Here is a 23,433-nt window from a genome sequence, read left to right on the forward strand (position 1 = left end):
TAGTCTTATATCATTTAGATCAATATTGAAAATTTAAGGAACTTTCAAAGTTAATAATGTTTTTGGTAGAATTAAGATTTAAAAAATAAAAATACTTTTACAAATTTAAAATTTTCTTGAATTTTGTAATGTATATATAGATGAAATTTAGGCAATGTATTTGTGTGTTAGTTATTAATGTGTATGAAAATTTTGAAGTCAATCAAGTAATTAAATAGAAGTATATAAAGGTTTTTGTAGATTGAAGTCTCAGAAATTGAAGTTTGAAGATCAATGAGTATTTCTAAGATCTTAAGTAATTTATCAATTGGACTAAAGTGAATTTTTTTTGTATAAATACTAGATTTGATTTTCAATATTTGAATGAAATTTGAAAGCAATTCAATAGTTCAAGAAGGAGATATTGATACTAAAAGTTTAATATTCATATTAGAGTAGGAGGCCGCCAAACACTCAATTGGATTATCTTGCATTTCTCTCAATTGATAAGTACAATCAATTTCATCTTTTTTGTGCTTATTTCTAATTAAGATGTTATAAAGTGTACAAATTTTGAATTGATATCAATAATTTGATAGTTAGTTGTTGAGGTTTTATTTTGCTATAAGATTTGTTCAAAGGTTATTCAAGATCTAAGACTTGATTGGAGCTTGGTTAAGGATTTGGTCTAGGATTTGCTTAGAATTTGGTTTAAAACTTGTCTAAAATTTGCCCAGGATTTAGGATTTCATTAGAATTTTATTAGAATTTGGTTAAGATTCAATTGGATTTCAATTACGATTATATAAAGATTTTTATTTTTAATATTTTTTTAGGATTCTTTGTATTTATTTTATAATTTCTTGTAAATTTATTTTGATAGATTAAAGATTGATTGGATTTATAAAAAATTAATTGAAGTTTATTTAAGACTCTATTAGACTTACTAAAATTGTTGCATTTTTACTTATCTTCCATAGCTAGGTACCAAGTGTATTAAGCTAGAATACACATAATACAACAACATAATATAAAATTGGTATAGAATCAAAGGCTTTCTTTAAAGCTTTAAATGTTGATTTTGTTTTTTGATTCTATTGAAGTATGTCTTTATAAGTCAAACATATAAGTAGAGCTGCAACTTTAAAAAAATCCTTGACGAAGATCTAATAGTAATTGGCAAATTTCAAAAAATATTGGACATCTTTTATTATTTTTGGAATCTTCTAATCTATAATAGTTTGAATTTTTTTAAGATTTATCATAAGTCCATCATTTGAAATGATATATCCTAACAAGTTACCTTAAATAGTATAAAATATACAATTTTTTTATCTTGGTATAAAGTCTCGCATCTCTTAGTATTTATAATACACAACAAATATAAAGCTTATGTTCTTTTTTGATCTTAGAATAGATTAAGATGTCATTTAGATAATAAATAACAAAATCGCCTAAAAACTCTTAAAAGATATTATTCATTAGATGTTGAAAAGCTGTTGATCCATTTGTAAGTCCAAAAGGTATGACATTATATTCAAAATGTCTGTACTTAGTTTAAAATACAATCTTCTATTCATCTCTTTTTTTGACGCGTACTAGATTATATGCCCCTTGTAGATCTATTTTTATATAAATCTTAACTTGATTCAACTAATTAAAAAGTCTAAATATGAAAGGTAGTGAATACTAGTTCTTCATAATGATCTTGTTGCTTCATTTGTAATCAACATATATCCGTAATGATCCATCTTTTTTCTTCATAAATAAAATTGGAGCTCTTATTGGAGATTTGAAATGGCATATGAAATTCTTAGCAAGATTTTCTTCAATATATTCCTTAAATTCAGCCAATTCATTTTGTAATAAAGTATAGACTGGTCCAAATGGTAGTTGAGCTCCTTCTTGAAATTCAAATGAGTAGTCATAGCAATGATGTTCTATAAGAGTATCCGCATTCTTCTTGTCAAATATATCTTAAAAATCTTGATATTGATTAAAAATACTATTTAAAGTCTTTTATTATTAAAATAGATATGATATAATAATATAAGGTGATTTTTTTTTGTAACATGCAAGAAAGTTCTTGCACCTACAAATATAGATTTGATTATATTTGACTTATGACTTTTTACTTGATTAATTACACTCTTAGATATATTTTTACAAAATTTAAGACTACAAGAAATCTAATTTATTCAAAGATTGTACTTTTTAAATCACAATAAACCTAAAATTATTGGATTAGGAGGAGATCTAATGATATTAAATACTACAAACCTACTATAACCATTAATTATTAGTTTTAGAAGAAATATTTCATAAATAATGTCTCTAAAGGATAATAGATGACCATCTATGACTTCTACATAAATAGATTTTGTTTTCTTTATTAAAGATATGTTATGTCTTTCAACAAATTTTTTATCCAAAAAATAATTTGAAGCTCTTAAATCTAGCAAGGCAGAGGATTTGTGATGTTTAGGTCTTAAAGTAACATCTATTGTAAAACAAAGAGAGGATTCTGAAGAAAGAATAGAACATTCATTAAGTGTTGTATAAATTTCTAGGTACATAATTCCTATTATAGCTAGATAAATTCATTTTTCGACATATTCTTTTCTTTGACAGTCTCACTTCTCATTTTATAATTGAATTACTTCTTTGAACAATGTTGAGTAACGTGCTTTGGTTCTCCATAATATAAACATAATCCTTATTGATGACAATGAGCCTTTTCTTGCTTAGTAAGAAGTTCAAAACATATTCTATCAATTTACATATCCTCTACTTTCAAAGATATGTATTGAAAAGATACTAATATTGCCATTAAATTGTAATAATGTTGAGGCCTACTTATGCAATTTTCATATCAAAATTTTAAAAATTAATTATTAAATTTTACAACAAAATCAATTACTTGATTTAATATTCAAAGATCAACTACATTGAACATCAATTTTTTTTTCTTCATATTTTAATCTATAAAAAAAATTGGCTAATGAATGTAGCATCATTTTACTTGATATTAATCAAAAGTTGTCTAAATTGTGAAGCATATAATGTTATAGATTGTTTTTTTTTTTTCATAAAATATGAATCTTATTTATTGCAACACAAATTGCATCATATTCTCTATACATAGATCAAAACTTTGCCAAGAAAGCTTCCAAATTGTCCAATATTGGATGACATCATTCAAGAAAGATGAAAACTATGATAATGTAGAATTCAAAAGTAATGTTTTAATAAACCTCACTTATGATCTTCAAGTTGAATAGCTTTAGGGTTGAAGTTCAATTGCTAGATGTATTTGATTGATGAATCTTCAAAACTTTGATCTTGTACCATCTAACTTCTCAAGTAAGACAATTCTTAATTTTCTAGTACTTGAATAGTATTCTATCATAAGAGAAAGAATATGATTTGGTGTAGATATTGAAGCAGCTCCAATCATCTCTATGTCTCCATTTTCTATCATTCTTGTTTTTTCTTATGGTGGTAAATTGAATTGATGCATCACAAGCATTAACTTCCTTAATTGTTCTTATATTTGTACTATTGTCCTTTTCATTTTGACAAGCTCTGCCATAATAATACTGAAAAGAACCATGTCTACATATATGATTTTTTCTTGTTTTATCTTTTCTTTAATGACACAAGAATTTGTTGTCTTTTGATGTTTGGCTACATTCATGTTTTTTATAAATAAGATAAATTAAAATTATTTAATTATTTTTAGATATTTAAAAATTAAAATATTAAATAAAATAAAATTTTGAGGTTTTAGCATAAGACAAAATATTAAAGTTGCAAAAAAAATTTAAAAAAAACTTAAAAACTAAGATCTAAGATATTTTTATTATAGTTATTTTTCAATTTTAAACTAAAAAACCAAATATCATCAATACAAGAACTTTTTTAGTATCTTTCAATTTATAATTTAGATGATTTTTAATCTTTGTGAGTCTATTTAAAATTAAGATATATAAAAAACTTAGAAGATTTGAAGTTGTCCAACAATGCAATCAAATATTATAGCTTATTTTTTTTCTTTTTCAATAATGCATAAATGTATTGTCTTCCAAAGTCTTTTTAGATTTGTGTCCTTGATACCATGTATTTGGTTGTAGAAAGAAAATTTTTGTGACTCCCCTATTGTCTTATAATTCCAAAATAAAATGCTTAAAAATATATTTTTTTAACAACTTCAATGTTTATAATTACATATCTTTATACCAATAGTTTTTTGTGTAAAAATTTAACAAAATTCAAATTCTTAGTAGGAAAATTTATTATACAAGGGTGTTTGTAAAAATCAAATATAATCAATTGAATTTTTCATTTAGCTCAATTCAATTTATTTGAATATTTCTTTTATTCATATAAATTTTGTAAATAACATATAAATAATTATTTGTCTAATGTAATAATTAAAAATAAATTAAAAAATCAATTCATAATTTATTTTGTTTTACATTACAATAAATAAATTTTATAATTTAAAAGTATTGAAATTATATATATAAAAATAGAATAAAAAATATTAATCATTGCAAAAGTTATTGTAATACTCAACACCAATCAGTGGCTTATTTATCTCCCAGGTCATATATTTCATGTGAACCTTCTTCTTCTTCTTCTTCTTCTTCTTCTTATTTATTTATTTATTTATTTTTGCCTTATATAATAGATATGTAATGTATTTTTCAACCTCCACCTTCAAGTAGCTTCCGAATCGGTTCTAAATGGAGATAACCGGTCCATACCCTGATGATACCTGGGGTTCTCGATATGTTGGGGCTGGAACACAGCAATGGTCTTCCATATCACCGTTCTTAGAGGTTTTACCGTCGAAGACGCTGCTGCGGCCGCTGGGAAACCAGATTGTGGTTCTCACGCCTTGCATCCCTTTTCCACCCTCCGCGGTAGCAAGGTGGCTATGAGCCAGTTCCTTGAGGAGGACAGGGCGCTCGTGGAAATTAGGGTTAAGAGCCCAGGCGCTCTATACGAAGTGACGCAGGGCTGTGAAAAGGAGAATTTAGAGCTTGTTGAAAAACCCTGGTATGGTTCGAAGAGGATGAAATCCTGGGAAAATGTGGATATGAAATTTCATCCGTGTCACTTTGGGGCTAAGAATTAGGGTTGCAGTAGTTTCGAGTAGTGCATAGTTATGGCGTTTAAGGTTCTAGGATGCACGTGGGCCTGTGAAGCTCGAACAAGGGCGGAAATGGGAATTCGTTTGGCTGGTAACAGAGTGGGGATTCATGGTATTTGGAGATGAGAGAAATTAGAATATTCAATGCGGAACTCTTGATAGTGAATTTTCTGTACGTTTAGTTGTACTTCGGGAAAATGGCGATTCCTGTTGGTCTCATGCTCTGCGTTGATGCAATGGGTACTGCCAATGTGAATAAGAAACTGGCATATCCTTCTTGTAAACTCAAATTTGGAAACTGTGGCCGAGGTGGTGCGGTTTCGGGGAATTTGAGAGTTGGTGCAATTATGCGAACGGGGAAGAGCGGGGTTAAAGTTGGGGGTTGCAGGAGGACGAGATTACCAGGAGGGCAGGGGATGTTAAATTTGAGAAGGATTGAGTCCGAGCGCATTTTGGTCGGAAACACTAATGGACTATGTTGCAGAGAGCGTTATGGGGGACTCTGTGTTAGAGCTTCGAAAAGCGGAGACGAGAAGGATTTGAGGTTCTCACAGCAGGTTCGGGAGCGAAGTGATTCGGAAGAAGAAAAAGAAGAGGGTGGATTGAGTGAGGCTGTAAATGGGGAGGAGTCCGCAGCCTCTATTTCTGCATTGCATGAAGATGGTCCAGTTACTCCAGACTATGGTTCCCGTAGGCCATTTCGGAACCGGTTTCTGGGACTGGTTAAGCTACGATCAAACATTGCGGAGGCAGCAGAAGGTGTATTCAAGAGCGAAATTCGGAGGCGTATATTTGTAACGATAGTTCTTCTCATGGCCAGTCGTGCAGGATATTTCATCCCTTTACCTGGGTTCGATCGACGTTCCATGCCTGGAGATTATTTAGGCTTCGTTTCTGGAGCTGTAGGTGAGAGTTCTGTGATTCTCTTCGTGAAAGTATTCCTGATCGCGCTAGCGAGCTTGGTAGCTAGACATTATGTTGTTATGTTTTTTAAGATTATGTCCTGTCATAAATGTCATAAATGTCTCTTATTGTCAATATTATTCGACACCAGCCACGATCACTATTACATAGTTCTGAATGGTTTATGTTGTCAGGCGACGTGTAAAGTATGTGTAATCTCCGGTCATTTTAAAACAGAACTTCATGGTAGTTTTTACGAAGGTATCCTGATTCATGTGTAGTGTGCACTTGGGTACAACAGAGGAGCTTGGAGATGCTGTCTCAGAATTGAAGCTATCCGTATTCCAACTTGGAATTAGTCCCTATATCCTCTCATCCATTGTTATGCAGGTATGCAACTATTTGTAGAGTAAATCCATTATATCACTGCCAATTCATGTTTAGCAGGATCTTTAAGTGATGAACTTATTCCAAGTATACAAATTATACAAATTATGCACTTTGTATGTGTGTCTGGAATTTTGTGTACAATACTTTTTGCTGGAGTATGATTTGTACGAAGAGTCTTTGAACTCAACGAACTCAACGAATTTCGATTTTGATTCTTATGGTTTTGATTCTAGGTATCTTGTCACCTAGTTCCAGCACTTGTGAAGCTTCGGAAAGAGGGAATCGATGGCAACGAGAAAATAAAGAAATACACGTGTGTAATTTATCTTCGTTCTGCTTTATGACGCTTTCTGCAGAATTGCAATAATTTTTTCTGGTTGATGGCACCAGCTCTCCAGCTTTTGAAGACTATTTGGGCATTTTGTATGCATGCTATAATACATGCCCTCTCAGATTGATGGTTAAGCCATATTTATTGGTAACAATCAATGCGATGCCTGCATCGAGTGAAATAATCTGGAATAGTCATTTGTCTAAGTGTACTGAATCAAAATATCGACTTCAGCAATCCTCTCGTATGAATTATTGGGAATTAATGTGCTTGTACAGCTGGTGGTTAGCGTTTGGAGTTGCAGTGGTGGAGTCCTTGGGCATAGCTATACACTCTATCCCGTATTCCCTTTACGCTGCTCAAAACAGGTATGTTGTTTTCTCATATTGGCTTTTTCAAGTTTCAACATGCGGATTATATATTATTTAACTTTTCTGTTATTACTCGATCTTATGGTTGCTCATTTTTACCAGCGAGCTGTTGTTTGTGCTACTAATAATCAAACATGATTTTTCAGAGTTTGATTAGTGGATTGTTTGTTCAGATTTAGTTATCTATTTGTGACTGTTGGTCTTTTGACGCTTGGAGCAGTGACATTAAATTGGATATGTGATAAAATAACAGAAGCTGGTTTCGGTAAGCCCTTGTAGTTCTTAGACTAAGCAAATTTTCTGTGAAGTCTTCAGAGTTGTGCTCAAGACGGCAGTTGGGCCGATCGTGTGACAAGTCAATTTAAGAATTTTCAGTTTTTTATAGATTTATCATATACTTTTATCACTAGATATGTCTCGGTAGTTTCCTCGTTATCAAGCTCTTTTCAAGAGCTTTATGTATTAGCCCGTGACAACTTCGTGTCTTCTGCTGCAGGTCAAGGATCTTCTCTCATCATATGCATTGGCATATTGAAGGGCTATTCTGAGACTCTGCTTAAGATGCTGATGAATCTCAATCGTAGGTTTATGCATAGCTTCAACCTATGGTTACATGCAATCCCTGGATCAGATTTCTTTTTTAATTGAACAATTAATATTCTAAACGTCATGCTGTTTGTAACTGTCCCGCCTCTGCTTTTTAGCTATTTTTAAAATGTAGTTTCTGAAAATCAAGTTGTGAGTATTTAGGATTTTCTATCATGTTCAAGGTATGGGTTCTTGTGGCTGAATCCCAAGTTTCACGTTTTTGCAGGTGGTCCTACTGGTTGGGGTTCATCAATATTCGTTTTTCTCGGTGTCTTCCTCGCCATTACCATGTGGGCAGTGCTTGTCACTGAAGGTCGTCGCAAAATAAAAATGGTGTACTACAACTTTGAGTTAGCTCCTTCCAAAGCGTATGCCCTATTCTTGAGTCTACTTGTTCTGTTCTCTTTTAGTTATTGGAATGTATCCTGTTCAACATCTTAGTTTCTGGATGGGTGGATGTCTGGCCAATCTTTTTCCTGTTGTTTTGCTGACCTGTATTTTCTACAGCAATACTAGTGTTGTCGTTGCATCACATTGTAAAATAGTAGGAACCAAGAGTGCAGTTCGTGCACGGTCAGATGGCTGGGAGATGCTTTTTTTTTTTTTTTTTTTTTTTTTTTTTTTGTGCTGTCTTCTTAAGGACGCTGAACTGATTGGCAACATGTGTGGTGTTTCCATGAATAGCAAGGCGGATGCAGGATTGCAGGAAGTGGAACCTTATATTCCTTTCAACATAAATCCTACAGGGATGCAACCTGTTCTTACAACTACATATCTTATGGCAGTGCCATCCCTTATTGCCAAGTATGAGCTCCTCTGAACAGGCCGTTTTCATGCACCGGACATATTGTTTTACGTTCACTTCTTACACGGTTACTGCTGCTGCTTTGACTTACAAATGGAAAATGATCTTGACAGCTTCACTCGTCCTGGGGGTTTTTGGCACCAACTAAGGAATACGTTAAATCCTGCATGGCCTCCTGCTCCTGGATCAAGTCCTTTGCTCTTTTATGGAATTAATGCCTTGTTCATATTTGTGTTCAACATCTTGGATATTGTAAGTGTTGTCTTGAGCTTCATTTTGAATTTCTAGAGCCTGAAAGACATTAGAAGACTTCAAAAGATTGTGCTGTGATTTCGGAACAGTATTAGAATGCAGAATTGCAGGTCGAAGTTACATTAGACATCATCATATCTCGCAACAAACGAAGTGTAATAGAGTTCCGAGATTCTGGAAGTTTATGTCATTATGCATGAGCTATTTGTTGGTTAAGTGTCCCTTAAAGCACTTGTTGAGAGGGATTTTGATGCTATTGGTTGCAGTCGTTACTCAGTGAGTAGAGAGCATGAGAACGATCAGTTTTAATGTACACAATGTATTTAATTAAATTATTTTAAGAAGTTGAGATGAAGTACTGTAAGGCAAGAAATCATCGTTTGTTTTGCGTTTCTTGCAGGTGGATACGCCGAAGGAAATTTCTGAGTATCTGATGAAAATTGGTGCAAGAGTTCCGGAGGTTAAACCCGGTCGTCAAACTATTGAGTATTTGACCAGTGTTCAACAATCCACACGTTTTTGGGGTGAGCTTTATTTTTAATAATACCAATCATAACAAAAATCATAATAACAAGTTTACCCTGAACTTTAACTGAGCATGCCGCGATTGTGCCTGAGAGAACAAATTATGAAGGCAATGGCATGATACTTTGGTACTGGTCCTCGTCGGTTGTGGCAGGTGGAGTTTTACTGGCGATGTTGGTAACAGTATCAACGATTGTGGACAACAGATTCAGGGCGATTCACCAAGGCGGAAGTATTGGTTTTACTTCTATGCTCATTATTGTACGGCTCTCCTTAACAACTTCTCAGTTCTTCCAACCCCACCAGTGGGATTTTAAAAAGCCCAATCCCTCTATTTTTCTTGGACGATAGTGCTTACTATGCAACCAAATGCAATAACGTGTTTGAATTTGTGACAGACTCTTTTAAACCAATATCTGTTCCTCTGGCAGAGGCATAGTTTTTCTAGAGTAGAATGCCAGTAATTTTATACGGCCAATGTTCTGACACTTTCGATGACTTGCATATTAGGTGGGCTCAATAATTGAGTTGAGGAGGTCGTATATGGCTTACAACGTGATGCCAGAACTTAGCAAAGTCTTGAAGCGTTATGGAGCTTGACATTATTAAAAATGCTACCCTTTCGACTGGTTTATTGTCTCCTTGATATTCAAAATTCGGTATACTCATCATGAGTGTACTGCACATGCTTGGTAATTTCCTCTTCCTTCTTTCCTCGTGGCTTTCTATCGTACATATCCATCTTGTATTGCTGCCTTTTTACAGTGTAGTCTTGTGGGTTGATGTTCGTTCTGCCCCTAATTCTGTTTTACCTCCAAGATTTCTAAATTACCATATTCTTCTGCAGGACCAGAGCAGCTTGGCAGTGGGATCGCACTTTATTATGTTGAAAATGACTCAAAGGATATGACAGTGTTCCTCAAGGTTAAACCACACAGTATCACATTGTTATCATCGTGAGGGTTTGGTTCCCCAAGTTTATTTGTGATATGTAAGGACGCGGAGAACTATTATTTTCTTGTTGGTTAGAGTACGCTTGTGTGTTCGAGACCTTTGTAACTCGTGTGAAGATTATCCCAGGTGCAGTGTCGGTGGTTGGGAAAATCATTTGCAATATAAACTCAATAAAGAAAAATGAAGCTTCTTGAATCCATGTTTTCTGGTGATCTTGTCAGCCATTTAGTAGTCTCTTGCAGTCTGATGTGCTTCGATTTCTCAGATTGTTTCCTTGGAACGACGGTCTCTTTTGAAATGATTAACTTTTCAAGGATTCTTACAACTATTGAATACATTTGTAACCCTGAGATTGAGAGGATGTGAACATATTTCATGAGGCGCAGTGTGACTGGTGTGTTCATTTACAGCAACTCAAATAAGTCAGATTTTATTAATTTTGACCATTTCATACTAGATCTGAGACACAGGTTGAAAGACACCTTGGAATTAAGGGATTGGTTCTTGAATTTAGTTGTTTTAATCTGTAATTTTTGAACATAAACAATAGTTTCATTATATTGCCTTCCATTCAGACAAAAATTCAAATAGGAATGAGTTAATTCAAAATGTTTGTTGTCTAGAAAAGGAGACTTTTGTGTTTTTGTAAATTGTGAATAATAAGTTTCTAGATTGGAGCAAGTAAAACTTTTGGGACTTGCAAAAAAACATAGTAAACTGGTTAGTCTATGGGTAGCTTGAAGTTTGCATGTAATTGTAGCTTGCAACATTGTCATTTTTGGATTATGGTGACGATGTGCTATTTGAATGCAAGGGCAGGATGGGGATTTGGTTGACACACATCTATGTTATTGTGAGGAAAGGTTGGGGGAAAAAGTGGGATGATGTAGGTAAGAAAAAAAAAAAAAAAAAAAAAAAAGGAGGGAGGGGGGGGATGGACACTATGTGGCATGTAGGATGGGGGTAGGGCAAGGGATGAGTTTTGAGGGGTGTCAGGTAGGATGCATGTTTGTGGGGATGAGAGTGGAGGGGGGCAGTGGGGCTAAGAGGCTCAGAATGGAGGCATCTGTGATGAAAATGTAAGAGAGCTCAAAAGTGTTGGGAAGAAGGTTTGCAGTGATCCTGCGGGTTTGCAAAATGTTTACCAGTTGGTGGGGAAGATGCCCTAGAAGGGCTAGAAGGAGGGGTCAAACCCCCCACCTTGTAGTTAATAGCCACACGCTCTAACCAACTGAGTTATTCCAGCGGACGTGACACTCTATAACCTAAATAGTCGCGACCGAACCCGGGTCTAGGCTTCTTGAGATGCGAATCTTGTGATATGTTGACATATTTATTCTCATACAAATAGATCTGTGTGTTAATGACCAGTTACTCAACTCACAGAAGAAGACCAACTTTCGTTCTCCAGAAATAGCTCGAAACGCAAACTTACCAAGATCAGCCATACCCTGCATTAGCAATGAAGACAGCGATCATCCGTCAATGGAACCAGAAGGATCATTGCTGCACTCACTCTACTTGCAGCTGCTGGCAGCTGGCCGGGAGGGCATGTCATTGCGGGGTCTATTTTCCAGTTTTGCAACTCAGACATCGTTGCCCAGGTTAGCGCACAATTGGAGGGAGCAAGTGAAAGCTCACTTGAAAAATGGTCCTTATTTTGAAGAAGTGAAGGGACGATATCTCCTGTGCGAATTTCTTGTTCAACCGTCTTCAAAGAGATCATCCAAGAGAAAGCAGTTCTGTGAAAGCCCTGGTGCGAAACATGTTTGTATTTTTCCCCTTATTCATCATATGTAGAGGGTCCCTGCGAGTATTGTTGCTCATAGTAAGAAACGTAATACTCATGCAAAACAACAATGATTGATACTTTTTAGATCGTTGGTGAGTGCCCTCCAAATTTGTCCACGAAGGGATGCACATGTTGTCGAATTCTGTCAACGTGCGGGTTTGTGCAGGTGTACAGACTCGGAGGAAAGCATTCCAGAAGACATTTGAGACGAATCTTTGTGAGTCTGCAACAGACTTTCAAAAACAGCAACATGAGGACAGTGGTGGACTTGTTGCTCCGAGCCCATCTATGCCGACAGAATCCACCGAATCAGATCTGGACAGGGCAGGGCCAACACATGCCAAATCCAAATCTGTGCCAAATCGATCTTTCAAGAGCAGGAAGTCCAGGACAGGGGATGAAGACTTGCAAATTCAACGGAACATCCGATTTAGGGGCGCTATCCCAGGCTCTCTGAAGGCCATGCAAGCCAGAATCATAGCAGAAACTGGAGTACAAGATGGTATTAGGTGTGCCAGGAAGGATGGGAGCAATGACTCCTCGAAATGGCAGTGCCCCATGATGGCCATGGAGGGTCACACGCTTTGTGAACACCACAGCTTTTTAAATGAAAGGAAGAGAGCTCGATGTGCTAAAGCCAGAAAACATCATGGTGACAGCTTTACAGGGAAATCACGGAAAAGTCGACAAACAAAGCCGGCGGCCTCAGAAGCACCAAGAAAGGATTACACAATGCATGATGTGCACAGTCCTTCGACTCCCGAACCAGAACTTTCCAAAAGTGATGACGATGACCTTGCAGGGCTTGATGAGGTTGCCAGCCAGGCTTTATTAACCATGAAGAGGGACATTCTTGCTGTTGATATTTTGACCCAGGAGAAGTTAGCATGCACGCCAAACCCCAACTCTACAGGGACAGAGGTGGGCAAAGCAAGGTTAGTCAATGACGAACCCAACCGAGCTTCTAGTAAGCTGAACGTGGGACAATTCTTCGCAAGATCACCGACAGGACGGTTCATAGCAGCCAAGAAGACGGCAGTAAAAATTCCTGCTCACTCTGTTGAGACTGAGACATCACTTGAGAAATCGAACTCACCCTCAATACGCCCCCCTGCCATTCCACCTTTACCTGCATTCTATGGAGCGAGAAGGAAGACCGTGAAGAACAGGTCACTGTTGTCTATCAACTGATCAATCAAGGTGAGAGGCCCTCTCAAAAGTTTGTTCTTAGAAACACACATTCCAATTCTCAAAGTTAGCAGAATTTTTTCACTGGATCTCTTTTGATGCTTGGGCGTTTGTTGCTGATTCCAGAGTTAAAATCTGTGCGCAAGGCATTCAGTAATCCTGACTGATAAGGCAATTTGCACTGCCCATTTATAGTTCTCTCTGAGATGGACTGCTTTTACGGTTTTTCTACAACGATTTTGCAGATTCCTAGTGTGGAGATGGCTTTCACTACCTTGACTTTGGATGTAAGTTTGTAAGCATGAAATGAATTTTAGAACATGTGGCTTCCTTTCTTATTCCCTTCAAAACTGTCACTCTTGATTTTCTGTGGAAGCTTTCTCTAACATATTCCTGTAGTTGAAGCTCCTACTTTTTTTTTTTGTTTTTTTTTGTTTTTTTTTTTTGTATTGATTTCAAGATTTGCACTTGTTGGTACCACACAAGTGTGAATTTATCTATGCGTTTATTACTTAACAAGCACCAGATAATAGCTATTGAACTTTTAAAATGCAGATATGTAAAGTCTTGCTCTCATCCTCTATGCAAGACTTATTGTGGTTTTTTGGATGATTTTATTTTTCGTATGCAACAATGCTTTTTGGATTATGTAGGTAGAAGATTCTAAAGTTGAAATAACTCGACATTATTGTAATATAAAAATCATGTTACCCTTTAAGTCTTATTGTTTTTATTAAAATATAGTTTCAAGTTAAGCTATGAATATATTCCAAAACCTTTGTAAATTAGACTTGATAAACGTTTTTAAAATAATTTCTATAACAAAACCTAAATTAACTTTTTGTAAATCCCATAAATGTTCCATATGGTATAAATTCTCTACTAAATTAAATCTTACTAGATAAAAACCAGAAACTGAATTATTTATCATATACATATAAGATTTTTTTTTTTTTTTTTTTTTTTTTTTTTTAATCAGTATTGTTTTTGGTAATAATTATTTTTTAAATATAAAAATAAATTTTAGCCCAACATTATTTCAAAATAAATTCAATGCTTAATTAAAATATTTAAAGAGTTTTTTTTGTGTGCATGTTTAAAATGTCATTATCTTTTATTAATTTTATCTTTAACTTTTTATGTGAACTCACTTATTAAAAGGACTTACATTAATTTATTTATTTTACTACGTGACTATTTGTCTCAATAGTTTTCAGATGAGTGCAATAAAATCTTAAAGACAAGAAGAGATAAAAAGAAAAAAAAGACAAAATGAGACAAAAAAGTAAAAAGTAAAAATATCTAATATGTTTTTAGAGTACCGTAATTTTTATCATGTCGTTTTTGAAAATTAAGATAGAAGTGTAAGATTTGTGAAATATTAGGTCTAATATTCAGACTTAATATATAATGACTTTTAAGCTCAAAAAATAAATGAATTCATTTAGAAGTCTTTTAGCTTTCAAGTAGTATTAAATTTTACTAATGAAGAAATATCCTTCTTAATTATAATACTCTCCAAAATGTTCATAAAATTGGCAAAAAATATCATGAATTTATTATAGATGATAAATGGTCAAATAATGATACTATTAAATATTATTTTTTTTATATATATAACTAAGCTTATATAAGTTTGTATATTTGTTAAATAAATAGTAGTAGATGTATACAAAAAAAAAAAAAATAGAAATAAATTAGGTTGATAATATTTATAAAAAAAAATATTGTCAAAAATCTTAAGATGCAAGATAGATATACTAGTAGTTTATATTTAATATATGATTATAATAATTTTTAAAAATAATTTAAATTTAAAAATATTTTATAACTTATACAATTTTTTGAGAAGCTTTTTGAACCTTATAAAGCTTTAAATGGCCTTTGTAATAGCTAATTATGTTGAAATTTGAAAGAATCAATTTGAAATTGCTTCTTTCAAAAGATAGAAACTTCTTAATAGAGAAAGAAGATATTGATCAAAAGATGTTTGCATTGATAGCTAAGATTATATTAAAAGTTGTTAGGTATCAAGGATAAGAACTTGATGAAAGTAAATAAACAAGTGAGACTCTCTCAAAGAAATATAACAAAATAGAAATAGATAAGTATGTATATCAAAAAAGAAACTAGAATGGCTATTGCCAAAAGGTAAGGAAACTAGAGACTCTTGAAATTAGACTAGAAGCAAGAAAGGAGTTGATAAGAGTGAAGAAGGCTTCATTCTTGCCTCTATATATACTATATACCTAGGATCTATGTGGCGATGTTCCATAGGACCTCTAAAAACATGTTGACTTTGCATGACACGTATCTTAACTTGCAAGGCAAGTTTTCTATATGGATGCCACATAATTAGCTTGTTCGACAAGCTATCAATACATATGGCATGTAGTTTTTTATATGGAAATCACATAATTAGCTTGTTTTACAAGCTATTAATACATGTGGCACATGATTAATTTGTTGACCAAGTTTCTAACCTACCAATCAATTATAAACACATGTAAAGTCAAAACAATGTCTAAAAAGCTTTTAGAAAGCTTGTTTGGAAGGTATTATAAAATTAATCTATTTTTACCTACTTCTATCTATTCATATTATCTAAGTAATAATTACAATAGCTATATATATATATATATATATATATATGTGACATTATTTCTCCCTTTTAGGAATGAATTCCTATCACGGACATACATATTTATCTTGATAATTATCTAAATAATTAAAATAGGTAGAAGTAAGTCAAAGTAGATAAATATGATAATAGCTTGTAGAAAGCTTCTTAGAAGCTTCATAGATGCTGCTTTGCCTTTATACATGTCTATAAGTGATTGGTAGGTTGAAAACTTGGCCAACAAGGAGGCCACATGTCGACATGTTGACTACTTGTAGTACAAGTTGGACATATGGTGTACACCTAAGAAACTTGCTTTGCAAATTAGACATATGTCCTACAATTTGGACGCGTATTAGAGGTCTTATAGCATGTTGCTACATATTTCTTAGTTAAGTAGTATATATAGAAACAAGAGTGAGGCCTTCTTCTCTGTTGTCAACTCCTTTCTTATTTTTAGTCTAGTTTCAAGAGTCTTATGTTTTATAGTCTTTGGCAATAGCTATTCCGATTCTTCCTTGAATATACATACTTTCTTCTATTTAGTCACTTTCTTTTTGATATAGATTCCATAAGTTTATGTCCTTGACAAATTAACAAGAATATACATATAATATCAGAGCTTTGTCCTTTCTTGAGTAAGAGTGGATTACCTCTTTTTCTTGATAAGACATAAGCATATTAGAAGTTATGGATTATCTTCTTCTAAATTGATATTATTTCTAGATTTATTTTTTTATTTTTTTATTTTTTTATTTATTTTTGATTCTTCAGTATTGTATTTTGTGAGAATAGATACTTTTTATTTTTTTTATTTTTTATTGTACTAGCATGGTAGAGCTTACTAAAATGAAGAGTGCAATGGCTCAAATGCAAGAAAAAATGAGAGAGTTAATGCTTGCAATGCATCAATTCAGTCTACCACCACAAGGAGCAACAAGATTATCAAGCAATGAAGATATAGAAATGATTGGAGTTGCTTCAACATCTATACCAAGCCATACTACTGCTCTTACAATAAAATATCGTTCAAGTTTCAAGGAACCAAAAATTGGATTGCCTAAAAAGTTTGATGGCATAAGATCTAAGTTTTGAGGATTCATCAATCAAGTACAACTGGTGATTGAACTACAATCTCAAAGTTATCCAATTCAAAGATCATAAGTCAAGTTTATTGGAATACTACTTTCAAGTTCTGCTTTATCATGGTTTTCATCATTTCTTGAATGATATGATCTAATATTGGATAATTTGGAAGCATTCTTAGCAAAGTTTTGATGTATGTGTAGAGAACATGATACAATCCATGTTGTAACCAATAAGATTTGTATCTTGCGACAAGGCAATAGATTAGCGATATTATACACTTTATAATTTTGATAATTAGTGACAGATATTAAGTGGGATAATGTAGCACTCATCATCCAATTTCTCTATAGATTAAAATATGAAGTAAAGAAATTGATGTTCAATTTATCTAACCCTTAGACATTGAGTCAAGCAATTGACTTTGCTGTGAAATATGACAATTAGCTATTTGAATTCTGATTTGAAAATCACACAAGGGAACCTCAACATTATTACAATTCAATGACAACACCAAGGACTCCTCAATCTAAACATTTGGAAGTAGAAGACATGCAAATTGATGCAATATGATTTAAACCTCTTATCAAACAAGAAAAGACTCGTTATCATCAAGAAGGACTATATTTATATTATGGAGAAACTAAGATCACTGCTCAATATTGTCCAAAGAAATGATGCAACTAAAAAATAAGAAGTACTGCTGTCAAAGATGAAAACATGTCAGAAAATGAATTTGTCCAACTATAATAGGGACCGTGCAGCTGGAATCTTGTACAATTCCTAATGAAGGTCCTATTCTCTCCTCAAAAATCTCTCCTTGTTTTATAATAGATGTGCATTTAGGATCTAATAATCACAAAGCCTTTGCTTTAATAGTTTCAAGAGCCTCAACTTGTTTTTAAGATGAAGAATTTATTAAAAATCATAATATATAGTTAATACAAAAAACTAAATCTGTACATGTAGAAGTCATAGATGGTCATCTGTTGTCGTGTTGTAACACGACTATATGGTGAAAATATAAATGAAAAAGATTTTATTAATATTTAGTTATCTTGGTTGATAAGAGCTCAAGACAATTTAAGAAGGCTTTATAAAAGCTTTTAGAGTATTTTCTTGTCTTAATAGCTAGTAGATAAAAGCTTGTCATTAAATTTTCTTTCTAGATTGTAGAAACTATTTTACCACTTTAGAAAGGCCATAAATTAGTAAAAATAAGGTAGATGAAGTAAAAAAAAATGATATGATAGATAATAAGGTGAATTTGAGGATAGGAAAGTGCTGAAAAACCTCTAGGATAAGTAGGATTGATATTCGGGAGATGACTGTTTGTGGGTCGGGGTCGAAACCAGACCTCTAGCCATTAAAATGGCCGCTTAGGGCAAAATGGGGGGGGCATTTGGAGATCGGGATTTGGAATCAAAGAGCTAGCTTCAAGCTCTTTCAAAAAGTGTAAGATTTAGTTTCATAGGGTTTGGGAGGACTTTGCAATCGTTGTTCAAAGTCAGTGTTTGTATTGGTGATTTGGATTTATTGCAATAAAGTTAGGGCTAGTACTCTTGACTGTTTTGTAAAATTGGAGAAACATCTGCAATTGAAATTTTAGAGGTGTCTAGATGGTTGAGTATGCCAAGTGCATGCAAAAATTTGTATTAATCTAATGGTAAAAATAGAGGATATTTGATCATTAGTATAAAGAGGTATCAGAAGTTGGCAGATTGGGGTTGTTTAGAGTTTCTACAATATCTAGAGATCTACCAGCTAGAATAAGGTGAATTTTAGTGTGGTAAGTTGAAGACTTAAAGGCTGAGCTGCACACAAAGTTTGAATGAGAATTAATAGTTGGAGAAGGAGAAATTGCAATTCAATGTTCGTCATCAACTTTCTAAGCAGTGGTCAAGGGACATCAGTGTAGATTTATGGTGTTTTCTTGCAATTTGTAAGTTAGATTGGTTTGAAACTTCTTGAGCATTTAGAAAACTTGCAAAGACACTAGCAGTAGAATTTTTACAACAATCGGACGGTCAGATTGAGACTTACAGCTTGCTGAAGCTCGTTGTCTAAGATTAGGGTTTAAAAATTAAAAAACTAAAAATTAAAAATTAAAAAAAAAGAAAATAATACAAATAAAAAAATAAAATAAAACTAAAAAATAACAAAAGAATTGGTGCTTATAATATCTTGAAGTTATTAAAAAGAGTATTTCTAAGCACTTTATATTGGGATTAAGCTTTTATATTGAAATCCGAAATAGTTTGTATTTAGATGGTTGAAATCCACTAAACTACTTGGATACTTGCAAAACATTGTTTTATCTTCCACAGCTAGATACCCGATATGTTCTCAAGTAAGATAGCACGTAATACGATACCGTTATCTTTTAGAGATATTACTTATGAAAAACTTCCTATTGATGTAGTAATAAATGGTCATAATAGTTGCGTAATTTTTAATATACTTAGATCTCTTTCTAATCCAGTCATTTTAGGTTTATTGTGGCTAAAAAAATATAATCTTGTAATAGATTGGATTTTTTATAAACTTGACTTTTCTTCAAATATCATTAAGAGTTTTTCTAATCCAGTAGAAAGCCATGAGTCTAATGTAGCCAAATCTGTACTTGTAGGTGCAAAAACTTCTTTGCATGCTGCAAAAAAATGATTATCTTTTGTTATTTATGCCACACCTATTTTAAATGATAGAAAGATTTCAAGTAAAATTCCAAGTCAATATCAAGATTTTGAAGATGTTTTTGAATAAAATAATGCAAATATTCTCCCAGAGCATTGTCTATATGATTACTCAATCGATCTTAAAGAAAGAACTCAGCCACCATTTGGTCCAATCTATAGTTTATCACAAAATGAGTTGGCTAAACTTAAGAAGTACATTGATGAGAACTTGGCCAAGAATCTCATACGCCATTCAAAATCTCTTATAAAAACTCCTATTTTATTTGTGAAGAAAAAAGATGGATCATTGCAAATGTGTGTGGATTATCGAGGACTCAACAAGATTATCATTAAGAATAGATATCCTTTGCCTTTGACATCTAGACTTCTTTATCAATTAAATCAAGCTAAGATCTATACAAAAATAGATCTACAAAGAGCATATAATTTGGTCTGCATTAAAGAAGGAGATGAATAGAAGACTGTATTTTGAACAAGGTATGGATACTTTGAATATAATGTCATGCCTTTTGGATTCACAAATGCATCAGCTGCTTTTCAACATCTTATGAATGATGTTTTTTGTGAGTTTTTAGATGATTTTTTTGTCTGTTACTTAGATGACATTTTAATCTATTCTAAGAATGCAAAAAAGTATGAAATTCATGTTTGTCGTGTGTTACAAAAACTTAGAGATGCGGGATTGTATGCCAAGATGAAAAAGTGTATATTCTATACTACTCAAGTTGACTTTTTAGAATACATCATTTCAAACAATAGTCTAATGATGGATCCTAAAAAAGTTCATACAATTATGGACTGAAAGATTCCAAAAACAATAAGAGATATATAATGCTTTTTGTAATTTGCCAATTACTATCGGATCTTTATCAAGAACTTTTTTCAAGTTGCAGTATCACTTACACACCTAACTTATAAAAACAAGCTCGAGTCGAATAAAGAAGTAGTTGTTTATTGATTACACCTACTGGAGTCTATGAAAATCCATCATGTGTTCTATGTATCTTTACTTGAGCCATATAAGACAATGGATATACAAGGAAAGAGACAAATGCCACCACCTCCTATAGAAGTGAACAATAATGAAGAATTTGAGGTAGAAGAAATCTTAGATTCAAGATGATATCAAAATAGGTTAGAATATCTAGTATATTGGTGTGGATATGAAATTAATGAATGTACATAGGAACCATCCAAGAATCTAGCAAATGCATCAGCCAAAGTTAAAGCGTTTTATCAACAACATCTATCAAAATCAAGATAAAGAGTCAAGAAATTCTTTGCTATAAAGCAAAGCAAGCCTAATGGAGATTTCATTCTATCTTGTATCCTTGTTTCTTTGGATTTTTTAGTGCTTAGGAGATGGAGAATCAACAACTAGCAGATTTAACTCAAGAGCTATCATTTGCAGAGTTATTAGACGAGACATTGCGACTATCATAACCTTCAAGACAGCAAAATCGAGATGAAGATCCTCAAGATTGACATGTTATTCCTTGAATAGATGGCGAGATATAATGCGTTTGGTACCACGACTTTGGAAATGACTCCCAGTGTTTAATCATACTTTTAGAGGTAGGAACCACTTCTGATGGTATTACTAATTTTTTGTTTGAAGGAAGTTATGAAGGCCTCAATAATAATCAAATATTAAGGTGGTCTTCTTGTCCTAGTATGAGACATTATTGATGATTGAAGGGACCTATCAACTCCCTTTGAAGGGAACAAAGATCAAAGTACATGGCAAATACAATTTGATACATCTTAGACTTCATCAATATGTTATCACCGCTCTTCGTGGAACTCGTCCCTAAAAGGAGGGATAATGTCATAGACATATATATTTACGTTGTTAATTATCTAGATAATAAGAATAAGTAGAAGTAAGTCAAAGTAAATAAATATGATAATATCTTGTAGAAAGCTTCCTAGAAGCTTCATAGACGTTGCTTTGCCTTTATATATGTCTATAGGTGATTGGTAGATTAAAAACTTGGCCAACAAAAAGGCCACATGTCGACATGTTGACCACTTATAATACAAGTTGGATATATGGCATACATGTAGAAAATTTGCCTTGCAAATTAGACATGTGTCTTACAAGTTAGACGCATATTAGAGGTCTTACAACATGTTGCCATGTATTTCTTAGTTAAGTAGTATATATAAAGGCAAGAGTGAGGCGTTTCTCATTCTTATTAATTCTTTTCTTGCTTTTAGTCTAGTTTCAAGAATCTTATGTTTTGTAATCTTTAGTAATAGCCATTACAATTATTCTTTGAATATACATACTTTCTTCTATTTAGTTACTTTCTTTTTGATGCAAATTTTATAAGTTTATGCATCTTCTTCTAGTTTGTGTCCTTGACATTTATGCTGCAGTTGATTCTAATGGTGGAAAGACTTCAAGTGGCATTCTAAGTCAATATCAAGTTTTTTAAGATGTATTTGAAAAAAAAGAATATAGATACTTTACCAAAATATTGTCTCTATAACCTTTAAGAAAGAATTCAATTGCCATTTGGACCAATGTACAATCAAAAACTTTATTTGCCATTCCAAATCTTCAATAGGAGCTCTTATTTTATTTGTGAAAAAAAATAATGGATCATTACAAATGTGTGTCAATTATCAAGGATTCAATAAAATCACCATAAAAAAAAATATGAATTTCATGTTTGTCATGTGTTACAAAAACTAAGAGATTTAGGACTCAATGCTAAGATAAAAAAATACATATTCTATACTACTTAGATCAAATTTTTAATATACATCATTTCAAATGATAGACTTATGATAGATCTTAAGAAATTTCAAACTATTATAGATTAGAAGATTCCAAAAATGGTAAAAGATGTCTTCTATTTTTTTAGATTTATCAACTATTACTAGATCTTCATGAAGAATTTTTTTTAAGTTGTAGATCTACTTACATGTTTGACTTGTAAAGATAAACTTCAATGGAATCAATAATTAGAAATAGCATTTGAAGCTTTAAAAATAATCTTTATTTTTGTACCAATCTTGTATTGCGTCATCTTTTTTGAGCCATTTTTTATAGAAACAAATACATCAAAATTTACTTTAGATGCTGTATTATTACAAATAGGAATAGATGATAACCTTCATCTAATAGCTTTTTATTCAAAAAACTTTTAAATAGCAAAGATCAACTACAAGATTCATAATAAAGAACTTCTTGCAATTGTAGATTCATTTCAAGAATGGCGCCATTATTTAGAAGGCACTTCTAATCTAGTATCTATTTATATCAATTAAAAGAAACTTGAATATTTTATATTAGTACATGTTTTGAATCGTCGCCAAGTCCGTTAGAATATATCTTTGTCAAAATTTGATTTTGAGATCACTTATTGATCCAAAAAATAACAAGGTTGGTCAAAAATCCTTTTTAAATGTTCTTATCTTATACCAAAAGAAGGAGATGCATCTTTTGTTCAATAAAAATTTATTCTCTTGAAGCTAGAATATTTTCATATTTGAGCAATAAAATCAATATTAACTATTGATTCAACCCTTATCAAATAAATTCAATCAAGTATGTCTTTTGATCCTCTTATTTATGATATCAAGAACCCTTCTTCTAAGTCTCATGATGCTTCCAACTTCAAGTTCAAAAACAACCTACTTTCTTTTGAAGGGTGCCTATATATTCTAGAAGGAAAAGCATGTTTACATGTTCTTCAAGCATGTCATAACTTTCCAGTAGTGTCGTATTTTAAATACTTATAGTATGTAAAAATTAATTAAAATATATTATATGTTAATAAATCT

General features: G+C 32.6%; 2 protein-coding genes across 2 annotated transcripts; both read left to right on the forward strand.

Moving 5' to 3' along the window:
* Positions 1-4,783: 4,783 nt before the first annotated feature.
* On the forward strand, positions 4,784-10,455 carry LOC112292853 (preprotein translocase subunit SCY2, chloroplastic). The gene is made up of 13 exons (XM_024541750.3): positions 4,784-6,043; positions 6,342-6,430; positions 6,664-6,743; positions 7,040-7,129; positions 7,306-7,397; positions 7,629-7,712; positions 7,947-8,088; positions 8,405-8,524; positions 8,639-8,777; positions 9,178-9,301; positions 9,457-9,563; positions 9,813-9,994; positions 10,150-10,455. The coding sequence occupies exons 1-12, from the start codon at positions 5,335-5,337 to the stop codon at positions 9,900-9,902; spliced, it is 1,866 nt and encodes a 621-aa protein (XP_024397518.1). The 5' UTR covers positions 4,784-5,334; the 3' UTR covers positions 9,903-9,994; positions 10,150-10,455.
* A 621-nt stretch (positions 10,456-11,076) lies between these two features.
* Positions 11,077-13,574, forward strand: LOC149987723 (uncharacterized). Its single transcript, XM_090256103.1, has 4 exons — positions 11,077-11,146; positions 11,608-12,012; positions 12,215-13,248; positions 13,363-13,574. Exons 1-3 carry the CDS (start codon positions 11,077-11,079, stop codon positions 13,237-13,239), a joined length of 1,500 nt encoding a protein of 499 aa, XP_090112229.1. The 3' UTR covers positions 13,240-13,248; positions 13,363-13,574.
* Positions 13,575-23,433: the final 9,859 nt, after the last annotated feature.

This window comes from Physcomitrium patens, chromosome 15 (genome assembly GCF_059467195.1).
Source record: "Physcomitrium patens ecotype Gransden chromosome 15, ASM5946719v1, whole genome shotgun sequence".
NCBI classification, from domain to species: Eukaryota; Viridiplantae; Streptophyta; class Bryopsida; order Funariales; family Funariaceae; genus Physcomitrium; species Physcomitrium patens.